Raw genomic sequence first — 24,582 nt, 5'->3', positions numbered from 1 at the left:
GCGTTTTTTGCAACGCAGCTATGATGTTCTTCTCTGTATTATTTATTAGAAAACCCGGGCTTATGACCATTTCCAGTCCGTCATCGTCTACCATCAGTTTCTTAGAATTGTTTAAACACCCTTTGAACAGGTCTTACTTAACTACCTATACATAGATTAACTTCACTTTTTAATGTAGTCTTTTCTGTGATGGCGATATCTTCGAAAATGTAAACGAAATGGATTTCTTTTTATAAAGAATAAGAAAACAGGTATTTTTTTACATTATGACAGTGTCCTTAAGCCTTTGGGTCAGAAGTCTGACGTGCAACCTGTGCAACGTTTATAATAAAAAAAACATGAAGCAATGAATTCTTCAATCCTGTTAATTAATTCTATGAACATAAGCACCAGGTCCTGTTAGGTTCTTAAGTACCTATGTTTTTGCCGTGAGGTATGCCTCCCTGAGCTATGTTGGAATCCGTTTAGTTTTTCCACTCATACAATTTTCATCCTGCAAGATATGATAATGAAAGTCGTAAGAGACTGCCGTACGGGTGTTTCGCTCGGTTCTTTTTGTGTTAGGGAATTATTACAATGTGCGGCCAAACCGGTCGGACCAGGACGTCTAGGAAGTGGTCTTGGCATTTTAACGTACCTAGCTCCCTAGTCTTTCTCACTCTTTTACAAAAAACTCAAAGCTTACGCTTGAAGAATATGAAAGCAGACATGAATAATTGAAACGGAGATGCCCACGGCTTTAGAATATTAAATGCCTCGAACGTCCTAACACTATGAAATACAAAGCCGTACTGTATTTATTTTCTGTTGTGCGGAGTAATTACTGGACCGTTGTCCGTTTGGTTTGTTCCGCACCTCTTCCGTTAGTCATTTTTATCGCTGGTCTATTACATTATAGCCGAGGCTGCGCGTGCGTAGGCGCAGGTGACATGCTCTACGAAAATCGTACATCATTTCTAATTATACCATCGAAATGCCTGAAGAGTTCTGTTAAGCCAGCTATTATGTATTTGTTTTTTTTCCTTTTTCTATTTGTTCCATTTGGGCCCTTTTTTGCCTGGTTGCTCCGAAGGTTGGGATCGTTTTTACAGTGTCGGGGGCGCGGGACGCGCGCCGGCCCCTCCCGCCGCCCGGGGCCGTCCTTGGCCCGAACGTTCACCTTGGCTCGCTGCGCGCCACACGGGCCCACAGGTAACCAAGTTCCTCGAACTGCGTGATTTCTATGGCTGTCGGCCGAAAGTGGAAAGTGGATAGCTCGACGCTAATGTTACCGGGAACTGTAATGGAACACTGCGACTACCCTCCGGCGAGACATCCATCCAAGCGAGAAAATCGTGTACTTTATACAGTATCTAATGTTTTGTATGCTCTCATACAGCTCCTGTGAAGATCGCAATCTATGCGGCCGATCGTCGTGGTGGTCTCCGTTCTGTTAATATCACGTTTATTTTGGTGCTCGCTTATACTTATACTCATCTCAAGTGGGTTAACTAATTAAGGTCGGTCTTATTACTGTCCTTGCATCTCCTGCATCGAAGTCACTTCCCCTGTATCCTTCCTTACGCATGATTCCAGTAGGCTTCACCTACCAATTAATAAGCCTGACATTGCATTATTCATGTTGAGATAACATTTATACTTGTAACTAAACGATTTACGAATTTTACGATGATAATTATTATTTATTACTTATGAAGCTTGAAAATTCCTAATCAATAATCTTAATCGTTAAGTAACACGTTCCTTTAGTGATGGCTAAATGAAAGACATACTGTATTTTCTTAGCCATACAAATACATAGAGCATAACTATTATGATCGAATAATTTCCTCTAGTCGACTTGACGGTAATGGTAATGTTATTACGTTCTGAGAATGACGATAACGAATATCTTTTAAACGTGTTTCCAAGGAAACGAGATAAATCCTGGAGATAAACCAACCACAAGAGGGGTCAACCAGAAAGTTTTTATGTACCTGACAGGCACTTTACGTTCCGAGAGATGTAAGTAAGAAATATACGCGATAGAACTTGACGAGTTTAACCTACTTTTTTCAATACGAATTTTACAACCTTTTTATGGCTTCAAGTGATTTAGTGCCACAAAAGGTATTTGTGGCGTGCAACAGATTATGGCGATTTTAGTACCAGTGCCAGGCAATGCTTGCTTTGTGGGTTCGTTCACCGTACACTTAGAACATTAAGATGCTCTGCATGTTCCCGACTATAATATCCCTTCTGGCATTTTCTGCTGTCGTGATTTGTTATTTTAATGTGATCGGGCCTGGAGCCGCCATGCGGATCCCGAGCTCGACGCCCGTAATCTTATCGCATTAGAGGCCGGACATAGGAAGGGCATTAAATTTGAACGATCGTCGTGAAGCGGCAGGCAGAGCGAACGCGCCTGAAACCGGTCGACGGTCCGTAAATAATGGATTAGAGGTGAAGCGAGGGACGAGGGGTGGCGCACGCACCGGCTGCGCGCGCAGGAAGAGCGCGCGGGGAGCGCGGCAGCGCGCGCGGGGGGCGCTGCGCCTCCCGTCAGCTGTTGCGCGGCCAGGACCGCGCCAATGCATCGGCGTCGATAGTGCGCGCCGCCCGTCTCGACCCGACCCCGAGTGACAGTGACATAGTGCCAGTGCCCAATCAGTGTCAACAGTGCCTGTGCCGTGCCCTACCAGTGTTGTGTGTGAGCCATGAGGATGTGCAGTGCTACCGCCGGGAGCTGACCGCGCTGCCGCTGCTGGGCGATGAGAAGTTATGTTACGCCACCGACCGAGGTGATTATCCCGACCTCGGTCCCAAAAAAAAACACCATGCATGTGGATTTATCGACGGAATGGATTCTTGAAACTGGTGCCCGTTTTAGGTTGCTCTGGCGGCTTGAGCTCTAGGCAAATTTTGGTAAGCAGTGCCGAAATTTTAGACGTGTTTATGATGGTAAAAATGTGTTCTTTACAAAAAAGAAACATTTCATTTTTAGGGTATTTCAACAATTACTGTCGCCCTTTCGCATAGCTCACGTAGGGGAGTTTTTTTGTCCCGTGCAACGGGCTGTGTGATTTTTTACAAATTTTATTTTGAGAGTACACCTGCCCTTCATTATGACTAAAATGAAACGACTCACTGCAGGATTCTGACTCCTAAAGATTATCGACATTATCGTATATTAAACTCGCTAGAACAGATAATATAAACGTACGTTGTCGATAGGTTTTTCGATTTACCCATTTCTATTTTCAAACGGTTAATACAAATTCCTTATGGAGCAAAAATTTGAGCACAATTTTCACGCTATCGTGAACGCCAGTAGGCAGCGTTCATCACGCAAATTCGTGAAGTGGATGATTATGCGGACACTGCGTTCATAAATATTCATGACCAGTAATGTTGCACTGCTGCCTTCGCTCAATATGCAACTGGATTGTACAAATTTATTGCTAACGCTTGCAACTAAGATTACGCAAATTGACGGCAATATCTTCTTGACATGCAATGTTTGATTCGCGTCCGGCGCCTTGCGATAATCCAATTTGGATGCCTTGCATTCAGAATGTCTCGACTACACTGCGTCGCTGTTTTCATACGCTTTCCATCTGTTAACCATACACCGGATCATAGGAGCAACCCTGAGGTTTGCACTAAATCTGTCTATTCCTTCATATACATTTGGCATTAGAATTCTTGGTAATCAGTATTTTGTAGGCACTCCAGTATGTTTAGCGTCACACAAAATTTTATGTCACTAAACTGCATCTTAAATTAGACCGAACTTTATAAAAACGAGCCCCGTTCTCTGTCGTGGTGTTAATTTATTGGACATTAGTGACGCAAATATTGTAAAACATGTAATTACTAGGCATACTGCGTCTTTACTCTTTGTTAGAATTCATCCATAATTGACATCTTACAACTAACGATAAATGTGCCAGCGGCCAGCGCCCAGCATAAAAGGCAGGTGTACTCAACACCTTGTGCTTAGTCTTCCGACAGCATTAATTACTCGCCCATAACTGAACCTAGGAGGACATGTGGAAACATGCCTGATATATGTATAGAGGAACTCATTGAAACACCGGTCTTCACGGATTGGTTATTCCCTTACGTGACTCGTGATCAAGGTGTGTATAAATAATTTTATTGTAATTCCTCAAGCGCTTGTGCAAATCACACCGGAAATAGATACATAATAACATTGAGTGGTTGATATCTTTATATCTTCAAACCTTACAATTACTTTTGAAATCTTTATAAATTAAAAACAGGCTCACTTTTAGCATACCTATTGTTGCTAATTATAGCAACCAGCTTATGAATAAATTCAAGTACAAAAAAATGATGTTATTCCAACCGGTTTTTAAATCCAGTATCGGGGAGTAGGTACTATGTACATTCCGTTGTCGGGGTTCGACTGCATCAACATCAACATGGATAACGTTTTAGTCATGTTCAATGTGTGACAAACAAAATAAACAAACTCCCAGTCTGTGTCGTTTACCTTTTCGTTCGATGCTTTTTGCTTTATTTTCCTGCTTCTGATTATTTTATGTTGCGATCTGTTTCAAAGTTATCGTTATCACGTTTTCCGATTTCGAGAACATTGTTTTAGGGTTCCGTACCCAAAGGGTAAAAACAGGGTAAAAGGGACCTTGATACTAAAACTCCGCTGTCCGTCCGTCCGTCTGTCACCAGGCTATCTCATGAACCGTGATAGCTAGACAGTTGAAATTTTCAGATGATGTATTTTTTGTTGCCGCTATAACAACTAATACTAAAAACAAAATAAGATAAATATTTAAGTGGGGCTCCCATACAACAAACGTGATTTTTTTTGCAGTTTTTTGCTTAATGGTACGGAACCCTTCGTGCGCGAGTCAGACTCGCACTTGACCGGTTTTTTTTTAGTTTTGTTCAATGTGAAGCAAAAAAATATTACTTAGTTAGGGTCTTTTACTAAATTATCATTGTTTTTTTAGGGTCCGTATCTCAAAAGGAAAAACTTCACTTTGTTGTCCTTTCGTCCGTCTGTCCGTCTCTCTGAAATGAAATGAAATGAAATGTATTTATTTGTCAGAATATGATGCATTCATGTGATCTTAAATTAGAATTAATGCAAGTTCCATCATATTCTACCGTGAAGTCGGTGTACAAATATTTTTACTTATATCTATTTCTCACATTTATATCTTTTTTTGTCGAGACCCTTTATCTCGGGAACGCGTGGAGGTATCGACTTGAAATAAAAGCCATATAAAGTAAGTTATTACGCGACCCAACTGCGGCGACTTTTATTTTTTCTTCAATTGTTTCATATTACTCAACTACCTAACTTAATCTCGTTATTACTTCAACTTCTTGGAACTTTCTTTAACTTGCTTGGTTTATTTGTTTAAAGTTTTAAGAATGTGTTGTTTATCATTAATTAGTACTGCACGGACTACGCAGTGGGGGGGAAAATTACCATGGTCTTTGTTGAAAAACCACGGCTTGTCCTTTGCATTCCAAACAAATGCACTTTTAGGTACAGGTACCTACACCTAATACACAACAAAAAAAGGTTAGGTACAAAAAAATTCAGTTAGTAAAACAATACGTTATTGTTCTTTGGATTTTAGGTTTGGTAAGTAGAACACCGTACCGTACCGTAATATGTACTTACTTCATCATGAATTATTACCAGACCCAATATCATTTTCTCAGCCTTTTCATTTTCAGATCTATTAGAAGAACGGCGTTTCGTAAGGGACATTCTCGTGGAATGCACCGTTGTATGATCTTCCGTAGATATATAAAATATGCATTTTTAGGGTTCCGTACCCAAAGGGTAAAAACGGGACCCTATTACTAAGACTCCGCTGTCCGTCTGTCGGTCTGTGTCTGTCACCAGGCTGTATTTCATGAACCGTGATAGCTAGACAGTTGAAATTTTCACAGATGATGTATTTCTGTTGCCGCTATAACAACAAATACTAAAAAGTAACCCTCGGCGGGCGAGTCCGACTCGCACTTGGCCGGTTTTTTTTTAGATCTAAACGTTTATCCATCTGTAGCAAAATTTTACTTGTTTAAATCGACCACCTTAGTTGACAGTGTTGACACCCCGTGTGTAATAAAATATGATAAACAGTTGTATATGATTAAAGCCGTCATAGGCATTCGTAATGTATACCACATAAGTACATAAACAAATAAATAAATAAATAAGTACATATTTGTATATGACTTCCATAAATCTCCACAGAGCGTCATATCGGCGTCGCCGTTGAGTGTAATTAGCGTCTCGAATGACGCGCGCCCCGCTCCCCGCTGGATGCATCGGTGCATCGCACGGTAACTCGATTTAAAAGCAATCTCGCCGCCTTGGCTCAATTTCCGCGCCTAATGCACATTCGGCACCAGCATTAGCTACTTGAACTGTGTGCTGCATAATTATCTGAACATGTATATATTTTTTCAGTATAGCCTTTTTAGCAACTCACTCAACATGTCACTTTGCAACAACTTTTAAAGCATGGAGACTATATAAAGGAGCCAAATCTCTATGTATGAAAAGTTTCCATCAAAAAACGGTAATTAGGCGGCGCCACCATACACCGAAATACTACCAATAACAACCTATGTAATTTGGTCGGGTTATTTGTTGCCTTATATGGTTCATGTTATACTCATGTCCCAGAGCCTAACTAGCGCCACCGAAAAGATTAGGAACTATTATTTAAAGCTTAAAGCGGTCACTTTTGGCAACAATTCTGCCATAAGAGATTGGCATATTTTAAAGGCTGAATTTTACTCTCACGGAATCAATGTACACAAACAACTGTCACTGTCAAAGTGACGCTTGCAGGCGTCAGGGGTTCTCAAAGTAAGGGCTCGCAGAAAAACTTAAAAATAAATGTAGGTAGGTAGTAAGAAATGTCGGAGTTTTGCGGTAGCATGTCTACATAGTATGTAGACATTGTAGACATGCTACCGCAGTTAAGTATGTAGTACATACTTAAAAAAAAAGCGATCAAATTGATAATCTCTACATTTTTGAAGGCGGTTTAAATTAAAGCAATTAAAAGCGAATAGGCACGGGAGCACTCAATCTCGAATCTCTCGAAAGTTAGTGAAAAATATGTTTAGCGGCCCGCAACTTGGTCGCCCGGGTGAATCTCCATGCTTCGAAATAATGTGTTAGTTTAATGGATTACTTACAATCCCTGTAATTAGAATGCCTGTCTTAATTATTATGCCCGGTTCTACCATTTAATTACGTATGTACGTGATTTTTCTGTGTTCTTGTCCTCCTTAAGCTCTTTGTAGAAACCGTATTATGTATTTTTTTTTTTTAATTTATTTATCTCAATGTACATCACAACAATTTTCTTACAATTATATTCCTCGCCAAACTGCGATTGCAGTTTGTTGGCGAGATAGCGCTCATTTTTACATTTTAAGCATTTATGCACTTAAAAAACTAAACTTAAACTAAACTTAAACTTAGATACTATCCGAAAAGCGAACATGCATGGCGATAGTTTATGATGACTATAAAAAAAAAAGATATATTATTTTATCTTTTTGTTTAATTGTCACTACACCTTTTAGACTATTTTAACAACTAATTAAGGTATATTCAAGTATAGTTTACAGTTTTAATATTAGGGTATCTTTTCCAATAACTTTTTTTTAAACTCATTTTTAAATTTAGCCATACTACATTTATTTGCTATGCTATGCTTAGATAATTTACCCAATTAACGTTGCACTTTAGGTATGTATATTTAAGCCTATCGTCTGATTATAGTGATTATCATAGTAGTGTTATGAATAATCAGCATAGCATTTAATTAGGGTTCCGTACCCAAAGGGTAAAAACGGAACCCTATTACTAAGACTCCGCTGTCCGTCCGTCTGTCACCAGGCTGGATCTCATGAACCGTGATAGCACAGTTGAAATTTTCACAGATGATGTAATTCTGTTGCCGCTATAACAACAAATCCTAAAAACAGAATAAAATAAATATTTTAGTGGGGCTCCCATACAACAAACGTGATTTTTTTGCAGTTTTTTGCGTAATGGTACGGAACTCTTCGTGCGCGAGTCCGACTTTCACTTGGCCGGTTTTTTAAACTAGTATTACTGGTTTGCTAAATGTCACTTGTTATTGTTTTTTCTCGCAACAGGCCTATTGTTCGCACGCTCCATCTTACATAACATTTCCGATTGTCAATATCATTCTTTAATTATCACTGAAGGAAGAATGTTCAGGTTTTAAAGTTCCGTAGTCAATAAGAATCTTCTCATATATGTAGTTTTAATGTGTCTGTCCTGTCCGTCTGCAGCTTAATTCAAGTGACGCTTAGTAGCTACCAAAGAGGATATACATAATAAGATAGAGCGGTACTGTCATAGTAAATTTTGTAACCACTGTAAATTCACTGCCATCTATCGACATACTTTCAAATTAAAAATAAAGATTTATAAAAATACGTTAAAATGTATTTAAATCTGTATCTGTGTATGCAGGGTAACGAAATACAATTGAAAATGAAAATTAGACATGTTTTTGTGATTTTTTTTTCTATAAAGCCAACTTGAAGCTAGTAAGCTTTTCATTTGAGTCTGCCTTTGCAAATATTAGTTTCCGTGTGATTCTTTAATGGCATTCGCCTTTGGTAAAACGTGTAACATGTCGCGCGAGTGACTAAAAACGTGTAACAATTCAATATGAAAACTAAAATTTTGCGTTCTTCTTCTTTTTCTAGGGTCTATGTAAGGCTCCAGAGCCTATGTATCACTGCGACCATCTCTGATCTATTGTGATCGCCACCTACTACAACTCTCGATCCAAACCTGCAACTTCAAACAGCTGCAGGATCTTTTTGGTTTCGAGAGACTAACTCCTCCGGGCGCAATATATGTCCACCCAGGATCAAGTCACGAGTCACGTCAAATTTTGCGTTAGGCCCGGCCCTAATGATACCTATGAAAAGGTGGTAAAATAAATTCGTAGTACTTGTTGTAGTCTGATAAGCCTTATCCTAGTTCTAGCGGAGTAACATTTATCTAATTTGTTTGATTTGTTTCTGAGTAACCTCGATTACGTTTATCGATGTGTACATGTAATTCCTATAACCCTACCGCGAACCACGTTCGACGTGTTGCCTCTCTGTCGCACGTGTAAATTCGTACGTCAGTGTGACAGGGAGGCAACACGTCGAACGTGGTTCGCGGTAGGCCCTCTGCGGCCGACCGTACTTGCGATAACACTTGTCTTATGGCACCACCGACTCGGTTATTATTGTAACAACCGTGTTGCTTACATGTTAACAATATAGGTACCCGTGTAATGTTACTTTTGTTGTTTTAATCATTCAACTAATCGATTGGAATTGCTGTGATTTTTTTGCGTTTCCTTCATCGCCATTGCTTTTTATTCAATTATTTCAAATGATGTTACAAGTTCTATTTAATTGGCACTAATTAGTAACGAGTATATTAATGTTATTTGCGTGAAGTACCATTCCATTAATTGTTATACCAGTATGAATTTGATTATTATTTACTTTCTCTTGTTCCTAACTAGATAAGTAACTATAGCAAACTTGACTACACCAGTCTAAAAAGAAACTTGATTTCAAATTTCCAACTATAGTTAATGAGAATAGATAAGCGTCATTAAACTCATTAACAAGTTTGCTTTATTATTATTAATACGGACCTCAAGTCTTATCTTTGTTGTTTATTCGGCTCGGAATCTGGCGGCAAAGCGAATTAACCGACCAAATGAAATGGCATTCCTGAAATAAACATAATTAAATTGCATTTAATACGTGGGCGAACTCGAGGGCAGTATCAGAACACGTCTTTAGGCTTATAATGCGTTCGTAATAAAATAAGTCGGTCGTTCACCTCGAGCATCGTTGCCTATCTCGCCCGCGTGGGACATTCGCTAAAAATACGTGCAACGCGTTCACGTCTCGCATAGTAATTTAGTAATGTGATGTGATAGTCCTTATATTGCCGTGCAAAAGATCGAACGCTGGAGACTCGTTCGTTTTTACAAAGAGGATATAATAAGATAGAGCGGTACTGTCATAGTAAATTTTGTAACCCCAGTAAATTCACTTTCATCTATCGACACCCCTTAAAACTAAAAATAAAGACCACGAACGCTGTAAAGAGTTCGAAACGTCGGGATGTATTATAAATTCAATATACGCGATATAATCCGTTTTCATAGTTTTATTTCATAAAAATAAAGATTTATAAAAATACGATAAAATGTATTTTAATATGGATAAATGATTTTTTTTATTTGCATTAATTATTTTTATGATTTTGACCCATGTTCTTTCACTGATATGCGTTAAACTTGTTAAATAACAAACGAAACCGTCAACGCCATCTATACGACAGTAGGCCAAAGCTAGTAGCGCCCTCTGAACGAGAATCAAATTTTCTTGATTTTCGAGGCACGTTTTTCCTTAGACTGTATCCATCTATTACGGAGTTATATCTATCTTTGGTTTTTAGATTCGCGTCGCTCGTGCCGTGCGGTTGTACGATGCAGTGTAGATGTATATAATATGTAGGTATTGTGTATGTGTGTAACACGTGAATACAATGTTCGGTCACCAGTGTCGCCACGCGTCCTGCCTGTTTATTTTCATACAGTTGTGTGCAATATAATAGCAGTAATTTTTAGGGTTCCGTACCCAAAGGGTAAAAACGGGACCCTATTACTAAGACTCCGCTGTCCGTCTGTCACCAGGCTGTATCTCATGAACCGTGATAGCTAGACAGCTGAAATTTTCACAGATGATGTATTTATACCGCTATAACAGCAAATACTAAAAACAGAATATAAATATTTAAATGGGGCTCCCATACAACAAACGTATTTTTTTGTTGTTTTTTTGTCGTAGCGGTACGGAACCCTTCGTGCGCGAGTCCGACTCGCACTTGGCCGGTTTTTATAAGAATTTCCGCGAGTCAGTAAAAAAACCGGCCGTGCGAGTCGGACTCGCACACCGAGGGTTCCGTACTTTCTAGTATTTGTTGTTATAGCGGCATCATCTGTGAAAATTTCAACTGTCTAGCTATCACGGTTCATGAGATACAGCCTGGTGACAGACAGACAGACGGACAGCGGAGTCTTAGTAATAGGGTCCCGTTTTTACCCTTTGGGTACGGAACCCTAAAAAGCCGGTTTTCATGATATTTTTTTACTTCCAATATTATTTAAGTAAAAGCTACAGTTAATTTTGAAACAATGCCAAGTAATGTAGAAGAATTATAAAAATAGATCCAATATAATTGATCTAAAATTATAGTTTTCACCTAATTTTCATTTTCTTATTGACTGCTGTTATATTGCACACAACTGTACCTATATGTACATTGTACAGTCGTGTTGTATCGAAACCGCATTTTATATTTCAAGTTCGCCCTAGCTAGCTTTAGTTGATTGCTTTTCGTTTGTGTGTAAAGTATAAAGCCAGTATTAGTATTATTACACAAGATTTTGGAACCGTAATGTTTATAAGTGCTGTAAATGTTTTATTAAATACATTATCCTGCTTTTTTGCTATAAAATAGTGATTGTGGGCAGGGGTCGGAAACCGGTATTTGCTCCATACAAAAATACCGGTATTATTACGTTCTTTTTCGTTCTTTTGTTTATAATTTCATTTTTAATGGGACGTTTTAATAATGCAAAATTGTTTCCTAAATACATGATTCAGTCCTACGTAATGAGCATAAAAAAATTCAAAATATTGGGCTATTTTGGGGTTTTTAAAAAATACCGGTTCCGAGCCCTGCTTGTGGGCAATTTGTCCAAAGTTGCTGTACCAGAAAACCACATAAACAAGTTTATACCGAATACAGGAAAACCACATTTCCATGTAAGCATATGACGCCTTGACTAACGCGGTAAAATTATTCTTTGCATACATTAAAGTCATAAACGAGTCATACTCAATAATACTTATATGTATTAATATTTATTCTCTACTTCATGAATGCTTAAATAATGAGTCCATGCCTTTTGTTCATTCAGGAAGTAATTATGTTTATTGTAGAGCACTTTCAATTCAATTTGATTTGACCTACTTATGCACTCGATGCACCAATACTAAAAAGAGCTTCTACTGCATCAATAAATACCGCAAACCCAATTAAAAAATAACTCACAAATTTTACCTGTGGCATTAATAATAACGGAGTTATTAAGTTAGTAACTAAATAGAGACAAATATATTATTATTCTAAATTACTTACTTACCGTAAACAGTAAATTAAATATTCTTTATTCCATAACTCAGACATTTTATTGGATAATATTATTTTGTATAGTTGAACTCAACACCTTCTAATGTCACGTCATAAAAAAGTCGCACCTGTATTAATCTAACGCGTATTACGATCCAATTCACGAAATATTTTTATTACGTAAGTTCCCCGCCAAATGTATTCGCCGTAACGGACCGGAAACGGGACAGGTTGCCGAATACTAGTCATAGAGTTGACGGCCGGTCAAAATCGGCTCAATGCCGAGGCCCTTTGAGAACTACTCGAGGGACCTCTAACGGTCTCGAACTCTCGAGGAAGTCGAGGGCCTACTGTACGCCCTACCAAATATGCTGCGCTTTTGTTCTGTGTTAATAATTTACTTGAAGTAAGTGAGTGATTCGTTTCGGTGTGTCAGCAGCGGCACACTTGAAGCTGGTCGATGTGAAAATTTGTTTTTGGGTATTTAGTACGAGTGTACGGCTTTAATGAATGAAATACGGAGATGGCTAGTATACGTTGATTATTGATTTAAGGATTGAGTAAAGTATTATCAAGACAGGGGTAATGGTGGTCCCACCCTGGCTGTTATAAAATATTATGTAACATTGTGTGTCAGGGGACAGCATAATAATAGTACATTATTGTCGAGGCTCGGAAGTAGCTACTTGCTGGCTGAGGATTAGTTTTAAACGGACGACCTTGGGAGTCCGTTTAATTGAATCCGAAGCCAGCAAGTAGCCTTCCAGCCGAGTCATATATAGTGCTTTTCTCAAAAATGGCGCAATAAATACAAATATAATAGAAATATTTTACAGAAGCAACGTTCTTATGTATATATTTTCACAGAAAAAAGTAAAAAAGATTTGCTTTGCCGCCGTTTTATTTTTTTAATTAAAAATAGAAGTGTATTTTTCTGCTGAAAGTACGCCAACCTATTTGAGACACCTAAATAGTCGCGGTACCAACATTATAATAATAAGTACTGATCATCTGTTTGGCTGTTTAATGGACCTAGCCTTCATTTGATATGGCCACTTCAACTTTTAAAAAGTTTGTAACTCGACAAATAATGGAATTTGTATGCAACATTGCAGTCCTGAAATCGAGACTGCAATGTTTTTAACTTTTTAATTTTTTGACTGACCATAAACTACGCACTTCGGGACCTACTTTTTAACCGGCAACGTCGACTTTGCCGTCCATTTTTGAGAAAAACACTATTAGAGATGGGTAACTACCCGGGTAAATAACCCAACCCAAGAGCGGGTATTTACCTACCCGCGGGTAAATACGCGGCTATTTTCGTTGTTTGTGTAATTTTTTGTAATGTTACATAAAATGTATGTTCAAATTAATGACGAAGAGGTTGCTATGAGGTGAAGTTCGATTTTAACATATCAGTTCATTTCCTGGCTTACGGAAATGTTTTAAAACGCTTTTAATATACATTAGAAAGATGAAAATAAAGACTACCGATGAGTGATATTGTAGTAGTATTTACATGCTAGGAGTAAATTTACACTAGAGACGAGCTCACAGACGACTAGAAATCAGTTTATGAATAGGCAACAGCCGTGTTGTTTATAGTGACGCCATTAAAAATACGTACGTACCCACTGTTACGAATATGACACAAAGCTAGCCCATGCGCGATGCGCGTCTGAAACAAGGAACTGTTACCGGTAATTACTGAAACGCGCCGTCTAATTGTTTGTTCACGATAGTGAGGAAGAAAGCAGTCGAAAGTGGCTTGAAAACGGTGTGCCCACGCAGTACCTACAGAACTTGCTTGTTCGGCTTTCGTTTCTTTTAAGATATTTGCTGTACATGCCGATGTTATGATAGAATTATCTATGGAAATATAATGGCTAGATAATAATGCGGTTTTTGAGGTGGAAATTTTTAAAGGAATAATTTAGAAAACGCCCGTAATCATGGATGCGTTTTTGCAAGTCCAAAACCTTGTAAAAACAGCGACCTCGATGTTAGAATATCTCTTAAAATAGTATTACCAATGTACTCGTATGTAGTAAACTCCCGTGTCATGATCATTTCTCATGGCACTTTATAAGAATATAAATCTCGAGTACGAGTTGACATTGTTCCGCGGACAATGGACAAGCATGCGGGCCAGGGTTCAGGGTTCGTTGGCACTCAAATGACCCTCATGTCTGGACCCGGTATGCTGGTGAGATAACATCATATTTGACTAATAAAACACCGCTTAATTATGCACTTAATGGTATAATCAAGATAGGAAATAACGAGTAACTTGGCTGATATTATACCTATGATAAATTTATTTACCAAAACAATAAAGTAATTCACAAAACATGATAACATTTAAACCTGGTTCTATGTATTCTATGTATCCACTACATTCATTGTTCGTAATATATTTATGTATAAGGTACCTCTATTTGTACAAAGCTTGTCATAATCATACCCGACTATTTGATCTCAAATTGTAATTAACAGAATAATTTTAGGGTTCGATATGGGAGTTGTTAAATTCAAATCACGATTCATTTATAATGTGTCTATGTAAATTTGTAGCTCGCTATACAATTGTTACAACCAAAAACTTGTAACACCATACAATTAATTACTTAATAGGTACTTAATTCAATTAGTCATAATCATTATTTTAATAATAGTTTCAACAGACTATTAACATACCAACACGTTAAATGCAAACATCTTGTTACCAGATCCTCGCTTCGAATTTACATGAATAATTTCGTTTAGAATTATTTCCTCCATCGACATTTTACTGCAAATTCCTATAGAGAAGCGAACTTCGAGGAAAAACGACTCTTACCCAATTGTACAAATGAGACGGAAAGGGGCGAGGGTTTGAAAAAACATTTAAAGAAGACTGCGTTTTTTTTAATATACCAATTGAATTGACGTATACAAAGATTTACAGAAGGGATTTCTGGATTTTTTAAGCCTAGAGACTTGCTACGTAAATGTCAATAAAGGTGTTTAGTTTCAAATTTTGTTAGGTAGAGTAGAGGACAATAAGGGTCGGTTGCACCAAACACCAAACCGTCTGTCACCGTTAAGCGTTCGCAAAATTTTATTTGATGGGAGATTTCATAGATCTCTGCTGCGTGACGTTGATCAGTCTGTTAATTGTGGCTGGTTCAACTCGCCCTAAATCTCTACAGACTGGCGACCGAACTCTAATTAGGAATATTAGGAGTGGTTGCCAGTGGCGTTTCTACAGATGTAACAATAAAAAAAAATACGCGGGTATAAACTTCACATGAATATAACAGTAAACGCTTGGTTAGCACTTGCTTGAGTATAGAGTCAAAAATTACTATAGTTCAATCAATTTACAAATTAATAGATATCATCTAGAAATACCTTGAAGCCTGCAAAAAAGACAAGGGTCATACTTTATTTGTGCATGATAGGGTAGTGGCACACACTAGTGTACCTATATTAAAATGTGAAACCCAGCCCCGAATAAAGCCGACGAGCTGGTTGCGCCACCCCGAACGTGCGTTAATTAATTAATTAAACACCGGACGCGCGGACTTCCTCTAATTGCCTCGATATCGCGCCCGCCAACCCGCCATCACCATCCGAAACTACGTCGTGCGTATACGCAGCGTTACCGCTAATGTTTCACTTTGATAGCCAAAACAAAATAAGTGTTCGTTAACACTCGAGTCCTTTGAATCCTCTGCTTTAACACACAGTTTTTCAGACTCTTATAAATTAAGTCGAAACTTGTCCTTTTCAATTTGTTATTGATCCCCCGAGCCTTGTAGATACTTGAGTTCTTTGGTCGATGTTCTCGCACCGTCTAAATGGGACTTAAGGCAATTAGAAATGGCCTGAATGACAAGGAACAAAATTGGAACGTCACAGTTATACGGAATGCTTACAATGAATGCGTACATTATTAAAAATAAGATAACAAGGAAACTTTGTTTTAAAAGCTTTTCCATAATCGTAAATAAGTAGGTAAATAGGTAGAGATCGCTTTTTAGCGATAAGACCGCCTGTTGTTACCTGGTTCTATTTTTTCTTTAAATATTTCTTTGTAGTTTTACATGTATGTAAAATGTATAATTTTGGTGCAATAAAGAATATTTACTTACTTACTTACTTACATTTACATAAATTGTAAAACGCTTTGCGTCACAGTTCTTTGATATAACCCGAAGTAAATGCCTCTTTATCCAACATAAGGGCCGGTGCGATGGCCTTGTGTATAAATTACGTAACTAAGACAAGTAATACACAATTAATAATTATTATGTGTTGTATTTATTAAGTACTTCAAATAACACTGATCACTGATCGTATACGTGATTAATATTACATGAATACAAGTTCGGGTTCGAATCGGCAATTTAATCATCAGTTATCATTGTTATTAATTTAGACAAAAGTTATTAGGTTACATTTCATTTGTTTTTATTTCGGCAGACTTTAGTGACATTTATCTAATTCAAATATAATGTTTATTCTTAACGTCGTCATTTAACAGTCATCTGAAAAATTGATAATTTATCACTTATTCTTTACATCGTTTTTAGCTGCGTATTGTATTTTTGTGTCAGAGATAAGCCGCATACATGCCGCATACCCCTTCAAATGCCGCCTTTAGCGGTAGCACCGCAATATTGTACCTACATAACGATATTACGCGCCCAGTTGCATTCTTTGTTCCGCTCACGATACGTCTACGAGGTCGCTGCACACCGAACGAATAACACCGTAACACCATCTAACTCCTTCCGACGTCATAAACATGTACACAATATGTTCCTTATTGCACGGAAATAAGGTGCAAACGTGTACACATATATCTTTGACGTTGACTATATCTTGCTACCTTCTCTCGTCCGACCGCCGCGGAGGCTGTCATGTCATCGCGCCAAGGCCAGCGCTGCAGCTGCAGCGAATGTATGCTGTGACCTAATATCTTTAAAATAGATATAAACACGCGACAAACCAACTATCAGTATCACTAAGGCCGTTATCTAAATAGATTTGCATTATTTATTGATAGCGTCGGGTCGACACCACGCGATCTTGAACTTGGCTTTGTGTAATACTTTCTTATAGATTATTGTAGATATCTAAGAGGTTCTTTTATACCAAACAGGTATACAGACCACATTTTTGTCTTTTGGTACGCGGTATTGTCTAATGGTAAGCGGTTACCGTAGCTTATTGGTTCTTGCAACTCCCAGGGGGTCTCAGTCGCGATAAAATCTTTTATAATTGGTACCTAAACCACATTTTTGTAGACCCTATAGGTACAGAGGGAGGGAATGATGTTCATTGTGTGACAATGTTTTTCTTTCTTTCGTCCACATAGTAAAATAATTCGGAAAACAGAAACCACAATAATCGTCATTGTACCTAAGTACGTATGCTTAAGATTGGCAAGCCGTCCACAGAACTCGATCTCCGCCGGCTTTCCATCAGTTAGTTATGTTTAAGTCTCATACATACCTAGTTATCTGGGACTTATTTATCGCACAAATATGTCAAATTGCAACGTTTTATTGTTGATTGTGAATAGTGCTATTGCACTATAGATTCAATTACCTCGTCTGTTCATAAGTTTTGAGACAAATGTAAACTCAAATAGTTCGATTACTGAAATCTTATACGATTCATTCATATTTTTATTTAACAACTACAGTTTAATTAATTAGAATAAATTGAGTTTATTTTAAATGGCCTTCTGTGCTTTTAATTATAGTCATTTAATATGTTGGCATTTAAACCATAACAACACTATGAATATGGCACCTTTTCTTCAAAAATAAGGAAAAATACTACCTTCTCATAAAAATATCTTCCCCACCACAATGCGGGCAAGGTAATTAAATATTGCTTATTCAGCATAACAGTCGAAGCGTTTCTCAATGTTTTGATTATAACTTGATATTTCATCTTTTACAGTTTTCTTTTAATTCCGATACTTTCCCGCTAGTAAATATACTATTTTCGGGATCGTGCCGGCACCCCTTAAATGCCAACATATTAAATGACTATAATTAAAAACACAGAAGACCATTAAAAAAAACCTCAATTTATTCTAATTAATTACAGTGTAGTTGTTAAATAAAATTATGAATGGCGTGAACATTTCAGTAATCGAACTATTTGAGTTAACATTCGTCTCAAAACTTATGAACAGACGAGGTAGAAATCGGTCTTAATGATAACCGATGAATTTGTCCTGAAACCTAATTATTCCTGAAAACGTCAAATCCACCAAAATGTAATACAACAGTGACGCATTGCTTATCCACGCGGCTGATAGATATTAAACGAGACCACAAGAGACAGAAAAGGGGTTAAGATGATTTATGAAGATGTTTCTGATCTGGTCGGCCTTGCATCTCCATTGTTGCTGATGAATTCATTACAGGAAACATTAGTTGCAACGATGCAAATGCATATAGCTGACTCACATAGAGACACACTCGTATGAATGCGCTTGACACACTTTCACACAAAGAATACATGTGTTTAGAGAACAATATGATTTGTAAAGACGTAATAGGCGAGGTGTTATCAGTTTAAAGGTTAAATAGTAGTATATATAATAAACATATGTGTATATTGTTGTTGTAAAGATCAACTAAATGGCTAGGGATACACAGATGTGTCTGCGATGTGTCTGGCACAGATGATGTGTCTGTGAACAGACAGACTTCACCAGACACATATTATTCCCGCCTTATATTGTCAATTGACAAAAACATTTGACAGGCTGTACTATAATATCGTTAGCCGGTTATTCTACGCAATATACTGCAGCGATGGGGACGAATGATTAAAATGATAAATACGTGCGACATTTATTTGCAATTTGCAACCGTCATAAAGAAACGATATTTATAATAAATCTGAAGGTTGTAGGTAGAGGAAGCTTGTCACACAAAGATAATGTAAACGAGCAGCGCCATTGCCAACTTTATCAGTGTCATAATATTCAATATTTCTGCCGGGGATAACAGACTTCGTCCTCGTTTAGCCTTTTTTTTACGTTTTATTATTACGGCGTGAATTATGTCGTTTTTGTTATAATTAATACAGCTTTGTTAATGATTGGGTGCTTTTACATATTATTACAGATAAGTATCTGTAATATCATGTAGTAGTAATTTGTAATACATATTATGTAGAGATCTATAGGTAAATATTGTTATAAATATAAAGTACTTTAAGCAACACTTTAATGAAATAGTCACTGCGTCTAGTCAACCAAGAATACAAAATAAAATAAAATACGCCTCCTTTGAAACATTATTGTCACAACAATCGGGCTTCTTTGACAACTATTTACGCGACAAAAAAAAATACAGACATTGGCCGACATAACCAGTTATTAATATTAATTCGCATCATACAGGTAACCCATATCTCGAACGCAAAACTTGGGCCTGTAATAGAGCAATTTGTATTGAACTGTAATGACTACTAATGACAGTTTGCCGCGACCACATTTATTTGCTGGTTACTTTCTGTTTGCGACGACTGCATTTGTCAACGCCTACTTAATCGTGTTGCACGTGTGTTGATCTGGCACTAATATTCCGACTTAACATGAAAGCTACCTGAAAGGGCCTGCCGCGAACATCAACAATCTTAATTTCGTTATCTATATCCGATCCAAAGAGAGGTAGCTAACCATATTCGATGTTCGTGTTAGACCCATTGAATCCTGTAAAAAAATATGTACAAAACTAGAGGGGAGAAAAATATATCCACGTCCTATATATACTGACCACAAACCAAACCACTAATGAGCGAGATGTTTACCCATCCTCTCACAATATCAATCATCATGCAAAACAACAAGCTGTAAAAATTCAAAACTGTCGCTATTTCAGAACACTTTACGAGCATCCAACGACATTAACGAACGTTTCGAAATGCATTTCAGTTCGGATATGAAGTAGAACGGCTTCACACAAAGCGATCCTTGTGGATCCGCTTATTTCCTGCCCAGACGACGCGGAAACGGTCTTTGTTGCACTCGCGCCAATTCTGACACGTATTGCTTGACTTATGGAGGAAGCGAGCTTTAGGAAATCGTTAATAAGCTATTTCAGAATGAGGGATGAATAGTATGAACATCGATGATATTGAAGCTCTTCGTTTACGGTGAGGAACCGAGCCAAGAGGCAATCGTTTTGGGAACTCTCAATCTAAACTTAAGTTATGTATGGAGAATTGGAGATGAGCAGTTTTTCCATAGTTCTTGCGATAATATCTTTATTCTTTATTGTATTGCAGTCATGTTCATAATACATTAGGTGTTACAGTTTGAGGATGGTAGGTACATGACACCCTGTCAGGGCACTCAATTTTCTTAAGTCTAGGTAAAATTACATGCATCTCATACAAATAGCAATAAAATTTATATTTATAACTTTATATTTTTTCGACGTTACCTACCAGCGCTTCGGCGTGCTAAATATGTCGGACGCCCCTTTACCGCTATACATTTTGAAGGATTTCGTGGTTTTAATTAGTGATTTGAGAAAGAAAAAGCTTGTACTTTTTACATAACGGTATATTGCACAGCATTTGACAGATGACAATACAAAAAGGCGCCAGAGGCGACAAAAAAAAAAAAACTGGCTGCGTTCTAAAACAACTTAACACCCACCCCTAGAACGCAAGCCTATTCTTGCTAAACAATATGACATCTTATTGGTGGTTACACCTTTTGTAAAAATGTCGGCTAACATTTCATCACCCTTACAATAACAAAATTTTATCTTAGAATTACAAACATGTTCTTTAAGAAAATGATAACGAATATCAATGTGTCTTGATCTAGGCAAATAACAATCATTTAAAGAAAGTTTTATCGCACTTTGGTTATCACTGAAAATGGTGAGGGGCTTGTTCAGACATTGGCCAAGCTCTGCGCTAAGCTGTCTCAACCATAGCGCCTCCTGAGTAGCTGAGGACATCGCCATGTACTCCGCTTCGGCTGTCGACAGGGCCACAGTCTGCTGCTTACGCGATGACCAGGAAATGGCACCGCCCTGTAACATAAAGATGTAGCCCGTGCAGGATTTGCGGTCTACTACATCTGCAGCCCAATCTGCATCGCAGTATCCTGTGATGTTTGAGTCACCATTCTTGGTATAGCTCAGTCTGAGATCCTTGGTGCCTTGCAAGTATCTGAACAGTCTTTTAACTGCAGTCACATGTTCAGTCTTCGGTTCTGCATTGTATCGACTCAGTGCATTGACTGCAAATGAGATATCGGGTCTTGTAGCTTGAGCTATGTAGAGAAGACAGCCAATAACTTGCCGGTATGGATACTTATTGTCTGGTTCTGCATCTTGGCTAAACTTGATGGCAGGTTCTATAGGCGTTTTTACAGCCTTGCACTCTGACATCCCAAATCTATCTAGTATATCATTAATATATTTTTCCTGATCCAACATAACTGTATCTCCTTGTCTTGTAATGTTGAATCCTAGGCACTGGCTAGCTTTTCCTAAATCTTTCATCTCAAAATGTTTCATCAACTTCTGCTTTAACATATCCTTGACATCTTGTTGAGATGTAAAAATAAGTAGGTCATCGACCCATACTGCAATGAAAGTATTTCTCTCTTCATTGAAATAAACACATGGATCAGTCTTAGACTGCTGCATTCCAATATTTTGTAGTACACAATTCAGTTTCATATTCCATAAGCGGCTAGCTTGCTTTAGACCGTATATAGACTTATGTAAACAGCACACTTGAGATCCCTGCACATATCGTTCCGGTTGTACCATGTAAATATCAGTATCTATCTCTCCCTGTAGAAATGCAGAAACAGCATCCATCTGATCAATATCCATGCTATATTTTGCCGCTAGAGCAAACAGGTAGCGTATGGTTGTATACCTTACTACTGGTGAGTAAATCTCCTCGTAGTCTATCCCTTTCCTTTGAGCGAATCCTTTTATGACAAGTCTGGCCTTGAAACGTGTAACCTCTCCAGCCTGGTCAGTTTTAGTTTTGAATACCCATTTGGAAGGTAAGGCCCTCTTATTGGTTGGAAGATCAGTCAAGCTCCATGTGTTGTTCTTCATCAGGGAGCTGTACTCTTCGTCCATGGCCTTTTTCCATTCAGCAGCATGTGGAGACGACATGGCTTCTTCTACTGACTGTGGATCAGACAAATTAGTGAAGAAACAGAACAGACTATTCTCATTAGCTTTCTTACGGGGCCTTAGAGTTATTTTCTTGTCTTGATTTTGTAATGGACTTGTATTTACCGGGGGATAATAGGTTTCATCAAGATCATCTGTATCAGTCTGATATTCACTATTGAAATCTTCACTATTATTATTATCCTTTACAAGCTCTGTAGCCTTACCTTTGCTGCCTGGTGTACCATTGGAGTTTGTCGAACTCAAATGATCTGCGGTGCTACCTTTAGAGCTGTCATCACTGGTCCCTGGGCTCTTCTGCTTGTCAGAGGAACTACTGGAGCTGACTGATGACGTGTTTTCTTCTCCTTGGAGATCAACTGAAACAGTGTTTTCATAAGACATGTTATTTGGACAATTTTCATGAAAAATAACATCCCTGCTCTTGATGATTTTTCTACTAATTGGATCTAATAGCCGGTATCCTTTTGAGTTCTCACAGTATCCCACTAGTATCAACTTTGTCGATTTCTTGTCCCATTTTTGTCTCTTCTGTTTGGGTATATGGACCATGGCCTCCGTGCCAAATATTCTAATATGGGACAGGTTAGGTTTACGCCCATACCACATTTCATATGGAGTCTTACCTTCCAGGCTCCTAGACGGGGAGCGGTTTGTGATATAGGCAGCTGTGGCTATGGCCTCGGCCCAGTACCTCGGCTCCAGTTTGGCGTAAAACAACATACATCTTGCCCGTTCAACAAGTGTGCGATTCCCGCGTTCTGATAATCCATTGTGCTCAGCTGTATACGGTGTTGTAGTCTGATGGATAATACCATTACTACTTAAATATTTTTCAAAATGATTATTGCAGTACTCTTTGCCTCCATCTGTGCGAATCATCTTGATTTTTCTTTCAAGCTGTAGTTCAACTCTAGCCTTAAAATCTTTAAATACTTCCAAAATATTCAATTTATCTTTCAAAAAATACAAATGAAACATACGAGTGTAGTCATCAACAAAAGTGATAAAATACTTCATACCTGACACTGATTGATGTTCCATCGGCCCACACAAGTCAGAATGTATGAGCTCAAGAGGCTGTGTGGCTCTGGAACCCACCTTGTTGAACGGCAGTCTTGTCTGTTTTCCTTCTGCACAGTGAGTACATCTGATATTGTCACTTTTTGATTCTATAGTCACACCCTCGGCAGCAACAGGCAGCTTATTGACATCGGATACATTTAAATGTGCCATTCGTAAATGCCATAAAAAGGTATTGTCAACATTACCTTTGGCTGTAGAAAATTGTGCAGTTTCATAGGTATTGGCTGTATCTAGCAAGTACAGCCTATTTATCTGTGTTCCTGTGCAGATGATCTTTCCTTCTGCATTCAGAACATGGCATCCTTTTTCAAAAAATCTCACTTCATAACCATTCTTTGTTATGCTACTCACCGATATCAAATTAGGACCAAGTCCAGGAGTATACAGGACGCCTTTCAGTTGAAGAATCCCTCCTTTACTCAACTTGACATCAACACTGCCGGCTCCCAATACAGGTAATGATGCTTTGTTACCTACAGTGATTGAAGTTACCGGTGCTTTGCCAATATTATACATTAGGTCTTTTCTAGCTGTCATAGTCATCGAGGCCCCTGAGTCTATGAACCAATCATTGCTACTTTTTCCTCCTAAAGATGCCGTAAACGCTGCCACAAAATTTGTACTATCTCCACTCTTCTGCTGTTTGTGTGTCGTTTTCTTAGGATTCTTGCAAAACTTAGCATAATGGCCATGCTTGTTGCAGCTGTAACATCTAGGACCCTTAGGTTTGACAGACTGATGGTCCTGCTTAGTCTTCTTAGAGTTTGTGTATAAGGCAGCGCCCGAGTCTGTTGATTTAATTTCTTGTAAAAGTTTTGTTTTCACAAGATCAGCGCTAATTTCCACACCTGAACTTTCGAGCCCCATTATCATGGGCATGTAGACTTCTGGTAGACCAGCTAGCATTAGTGTGCCGAGCCATTCATCATTAACGTCAAACCCAATATTGCGAAGTTTGTGAGCGGTTGTCATTATTTTACTAATATAGTCTTCAACACTATTGCTTGACTCCAAAGATGTGTTCACCAGGTCCTTAAG

General features: G+C 38.2%; 1 protein-coding gene across 3 annotated transcripts in view; it reads left to right on the top strand.

Annotated features, from left to right (window-relative positions):
• LOC134741304 (zinc finger protein jing) overlaps positions 1 to 24,582 on the top strand; it is a 167,387-nt gene that overhangs the window by 116,124 nt on the left and 26,681 nt on the right. Inside the window, exon 1 of one of the 3 annotated variants that reach the window (XM_063674048.1) lies at positions 2,448 to 2,780. The exons of 1 other annotated variant lie outside the window; for it this stretch is intronic. In XM_063674048.1, coding sequence (XP_063530118.1) covers positions 2,761 to 2,780 — 20 coding nt within the window. In that variant the 5' untranslated portion in view covers positions 2,448 to 2,760. Of the gene's footprint in view, positions 1 to 2,447; positions 2,905 to 24,582 lie in introns of those variants that run through there. One more of the 3 variants, XM_063674049.1, reaches the window with a different exon arrangement.

Source organism: Cydia strobilella, chromosome 5 (assembly GCF_947568885.1).
Source record: "Cydia strobilella chromosome 5, ilCydStro3.1, whole genome shotgun sequence".
Taxonomy (NCBI): Eukaryota; Metazoa; Arthropoda; class Insecta; order Lepidoptera; family Tortricidae; genus Cydia; species Cydia strobilella.
This window is presented reverse-complemented; position numbering and strand designations above follow the sequence as displayed.